This window comes from Neophocaena asiaeorientalis, unplaced genomic scaffold (assembly GCF_003031525.2).
Source record: "Neophocaena asiaeorientalis asiaeorientalis breed wild unplaced genomic scaffold, Neophocaena_asiaeorientalis_V1.1 scaffold771, whole genome shotgun sequence".
NCBI classification, from domain to species: domain Eukaryota; kingdom Metazoa; phylum Chordata; class Mammalia; order Artiodactyla; family Phocoenidae; genus Neophocaena; species Neophocaena asiaeorientalis.
In genome coordinates, this window is record NW_020171822.1 from 383,211 (window position 1) to 388,030 (window position 4,820).

At 43.2% G+C, this 4,820-nt stretch overlaps 1 protein-coding gene across 1 annotated transcript in view; it reads right to left on the reverse strand.

Annotated features, from left to right (window-relative positions):
• Positions 1–4,820, reverse strand: part of RS1 (retinoschisin 1) — a 21,668-nt gene that overhangs the window by 11,940 nt on the left and 4,908 nt on the right. The window contains exons 2-3 of the mRNA XM_024739348.1: positions 1,251–1,276; positions 540–645 (exon numbers count right to left, since the gene is read on the reverse strand). Of these exons, the coding sequence (XP_024595116.1) occupies positions 540–645; positions 1,251–1,276 (132 nt within the window). The remainder of the gene's footprint in view (positions 1–539; positions 646–1,250; positions 1,277–4,820) is intronic.

Sequence of the window (4,820 nt, forward strand, 5' to 3'; positions counted from 1 at the left end):
TGGACCTCATTTCAGAGGAGACACGGCTCCCATCGGCTGGAGCTGCTCCTGGCTGGGAAGGGGCTGAGAGTGTGGGGAGGCACGTGGTTGTTTGGTGAGCAATGAATATCCGGCCACAGTAGTACCGCCTCCATTTGACAGAAAAAGGCCAAAGTGGGGGTCCCAGAGTTAAAAAACAGTGCAGCCAAGATTCCAACTCTGGTATTTCTGGCTCAAAAGCCTGTGCTCTTCTCAAAATTGCTGCCTATCATTAGTTTATTTTCGATAAATTCCATTAGTCTCTTTCATTGAAAGTTAGGTCCCATCTTGCCATCTCACCAGGGCCAAGTAGAGATCCAGGAAACTGTTCTGAACAATGACATCAGTGCAGTTTGTTGGAGCAGTGGCCATTGAGATTTGAAGTTCAAAGGCCAACTGGAGAAAACCCAGAACGTGGCATTCAGGGGGTTTAATTCATCAGGGTTGAAAGAAAGAGGAGAAACAGGGTGTTCCCAAGGATACCCCAAGGATCTGGTGCCCCAAGGAGAGGGGACACTCACCCGGTATGCAGTCTAACGGGATGGAGCCTGCCGACCACAGGGCATTGGCACCTCCTTGGCAATCGCACTTGCACGCTTTGTGGTACCAGGGATCCTCACCCTCATCCTGCGGGAAGCCAGAGGGGCAGGAGCTTCAGAAAAGTCACAGTCAAAGGCAACTGTGGTCAGCACCACTGGAAAAGCTCGCATTCAAAAACCTTGCTCATTCATTTCCTATTGTCTGTGGCGGCTGTCACACTACAGCAGCACAACTGAATTATAAATCCAGTTTAACCCACACAGTTGCCCTCATCTTTGAGTCTAGATAAATGTTTGCCACCTTGGGTGACCAGCTAAAAATCTCACAGACACACCCACGTAGAGAGCCATGTCCACCCCATTATATTTATCTTCAGGGGCTCGAGGAGCCCCAGTCCGAGGTCAGGCGCCTTACATCTCCTGGAGGTCCCTTCTGGGGATACAATTTTAAAAGGGACTGGATTCACGATTCCGCCATCTGATTTAAGACCTGGTTTACTTGCATTCACTCATTAAAAAAACCAGTCTTGGAGCTTGTCCAGATAAAACGTGCTATTGCCACCACCAGGAAAAAAAAAAAAACCCTTTAAAAATACATTTAAAAAAAAGTGATAATCCTATACATTGTTTTGGCTAGGAAAAATCTTCAAAAATAGTAACCATATGAATTCCAGCCTTCTTACTGTAACATACCTCAGTAGACGATAATCCCAGTGTGGCTGAGCAAAAGGACATGAAAGGAAACATCAAGTTAAAAAAAGAAAGAAAAATTCAACAAATGATTCATTACATGGAAAAGTGAAATGATCACAGTCACATAAAAGTTAACAAAGCCCCTTCTGGAAGAAGTCAAAGTAAGTAAATACGTGCCAGGAGAAACATCCACAGATGCTGAGGAAGTAGGGAAGTGACACATTCAGGTGATTTAAAATTAGGACATTGTTAAAAAAATTTTTTTTAATTTTTTTTAAGTTTGTCTGTTATCTACAGGAAATATCAAACCACAATCAAAGTGTAAATACCATATAAATGATGTGGAAAAATTGAAAATGTGTAAAATTTAACCTAAGACTAACATTTAACCTATCTTCATAGAAGTATGAATAAATAGAATAAATAAATAAATAAATAAATAGAATGCACTGTCCATTGTGGTAGTCACTAGTCCCATGTGGCTATTTGAATTTAAATTCATTAAATTAATAAAATTAAAAATTCAGTTCCTCAGTCACACCAGCCACATTTCAAGTGTTCGCTGGCCACATGTGGCTAGTGGCTCCTGTACTGGACAGCACAGATACAGAACATTTTCATCACTGTGCAAGTTTCCATTAGACAGCACTGGTTTAACACACCAAGTTCCATTTCCCATTTTCGACAGAACAAATGCCTTTACTTCTTTTCTGATTATAAAAGCAGCACATACCTGTTATAAAAATCTCAAACAAAACCTGAGTGTAGGCAGTAGATATAAAAGTCCCTCCTTAACCACTTTGCTATCTAAATATTGAATCTGATGCCCACCAAAAACCTTCAGATTGTTTTAAAGAGTTAAAGGAATGGTCTCATCCTTTTCATTAGAATTATAAAGCTATTTTTTCAAATTGTGTCTTTCTTTAAATAATATGTATCCATTTCACATACCACTTTCGCGTGTCCACTGTGAGCCTGGCCCTGCACCAGGGCCTGGGCCTTCTGAAATGGAAGCCTCACTCTCTGACCACCGGATGACACACATGGTGAGTCCTCCGCTGGGTTATGCATAGGCTGTAAGGGGAGTCAAGGGGGCATATCTTTTCGCCTGGGCGGATTCAGGGCCCTCTCTCAACTGTGGTCAGCAAACTGCTGTCTCTCCTGGTCCCTTGTCCACTGATGATTCGTTCCTAGAGACTCCTTGGTTCACCTGCTATGGGCAGAATTGACCGTCTCAGGTAACAACGTAGACTAGGGAGCATCGTCTTGGTAGGAGGCCAAGCCCTGTGCTGGCAAAGGAAGTGACCAATGACTTCTTTTTGTTTGTTTGTTTATAATTTTTATTGGAGTATAGTTGATTTACAATGTTGTGTTATTTTCAGGTGTACAGCAAAATGAATCTGTTATACATATATCCACTCTTTTTTAGATTATTTTCCCATATAGGTCACTGCACAGTATTGAGTAGAGTTCCCTGTGCTATACAGTAGATCCTTATTAGTTATCTATTTTATATATAATAGTGTGTATGTGTCAATCCCTATCTTCCAATTTGTCCCTCCCCCACTCTAACGCCCCCACCCCCCGCCGTCGACTTCTTACTTTCGCATCCAATGGACTCTTCCCAATGCTAACCTTACATCTTCATGCTGCAGTGTTGGGTGCTGTCAGTTCCTCCCATCTTCCTTTATCTTCCATCATACTACTCACCTGCTTCTCCCACCACTCGAAATAATCCTTCTTAATCTCTCTCAAGAGCTCGGCTTCCCCTACTCCCAACCCCAAGATCCAGACATGTGCATTGAATGGCTTATTGGATAGCTCCCCGTAGATGTCTCTCACTATCTAAAACTGGACCCAGCCAAGTGCTGGCCAGGTCATGAAGAAACCTGAACTCTCATATGTTGCTGGTGGGGGTATAAGTTGGTTTAACCTATTTTTAAAACTCTTTGGTAATTTATACAAAGGCTGGACATATATGTGCCCTATGACCCAGCAATTCCACTCCTAAGTATTTACCCACTAGAAGTGCATACATATGTTCTCCAACAAAGAAAAACATGTACTAGATTATTTGTAACAACAGTATTGTAAAAACTGCAAACTGGAAACACTCATATGTCCATCACGAGTAGAATGGATACGAGTGGTAGATTTACACAGTGGAACACTATACTGGAATGAAAATGGATGACCTACAACTCCATGCCACAATATGGCCACGTCTCACAAACAATGCTGAGTGGAAAGTCAGATGATAAAGTGGACATACTACATGAATCCATTTAAACTGTACACAAGCAGGCGGAAGTCATCTATGCCGCTAGACATTAGGGTCGTGGTCACACTTGGGGTGGGGAGTGGCAATGAGGAAGCCCAGGGAGGGTGTCTGGGGAGCCGGCAAAGTTCTGTTACTTGATCTGAGTGCTGGTTACTTGGGTGTGTTTAGTGGTAGAAATTCATTGAGCTGTACACTTACTTGTATTCTTCTGGATGTATGTTATACTTCAGCAAAAAAAAAATTTTAAACACTGAACTCATTCCATCCTTCCTCATATTGTTCTCCTTTCTCTATTTTTTTTTTTTTTTTTTTTGTTAGGGCACAGGCTCCGGACGCGTAGGCTCAGCGGCCATGGCTCACGGGCCCAGCCGTTCAGCGGCACGTGGGATCTTCCCGCACTGGGGCACGAACCCGCGTCCCCTGCATCAGCAGGCGGACTCTCAACCACTGTGCCACCAGGGAAGCCCCTCTTTTCTCTATTTCTTAGCCTACTGATGGCTCCACCATCCACCTACTACCCCATCCAGAAACCTGGGACTCCTCCTAGTCACTTCTTTTTCCTAAACCCCCACATCCAGTGTCTACCGGGAGCCATCTTTCCTCTCCACCCCCACTACCACTTCCTCTCTCCTCTGGATATTCTCCTTGCTAAAGAGAGACCTTGCCTCATCCATCCTCCATACTGCCAATGCCTGACTGTGTCACTTTCTTGCTCCAGACCCTTTGTTGGGTCCCCATTACCATGGCCCCAGTTTCACCTCTGACATTTATTAGTTATATGACTGCATCTCTCTATTTCCTCATCTCTAAAATGGGTATAATAATAATGTGTCCTTCAAGGGGTTGCCGTGATGTATCTCCTGGCTACCTCTCCAAATTTATTTTTTGCACTCTCTATTACTTATAATTCATCAAATGTGCCAGGCTGTTTCATGCCTGTATGCCTTTGTGCATATGATTTCTTGGCCTCAAATGCCTTCCCCTCCCAACTTTTCTGCCTACTTATCCCCTTCCCTATGAAGAGGACTTTTTCTGTCCCTCATGTAGAACTCACCGCTTGCTCTGGCCTTCGTATCCTATTTCTTTCTTATCCACAGGTTTATCTAAGCACCCGTGAAATTAGAGAAATTGATATAAAAGATAGCTGATAATGACTGGTCCCAAAGCATTCATTCATTAATTTTCTTTGAGCATCTGCTATATTCCAGGCCTAGCTTTAGGTGCTGGGGAAATACCAGTAAACAAAACAGAAAAAAACACCTGCCCTCCTAGAACTTGAGTCTAATGTG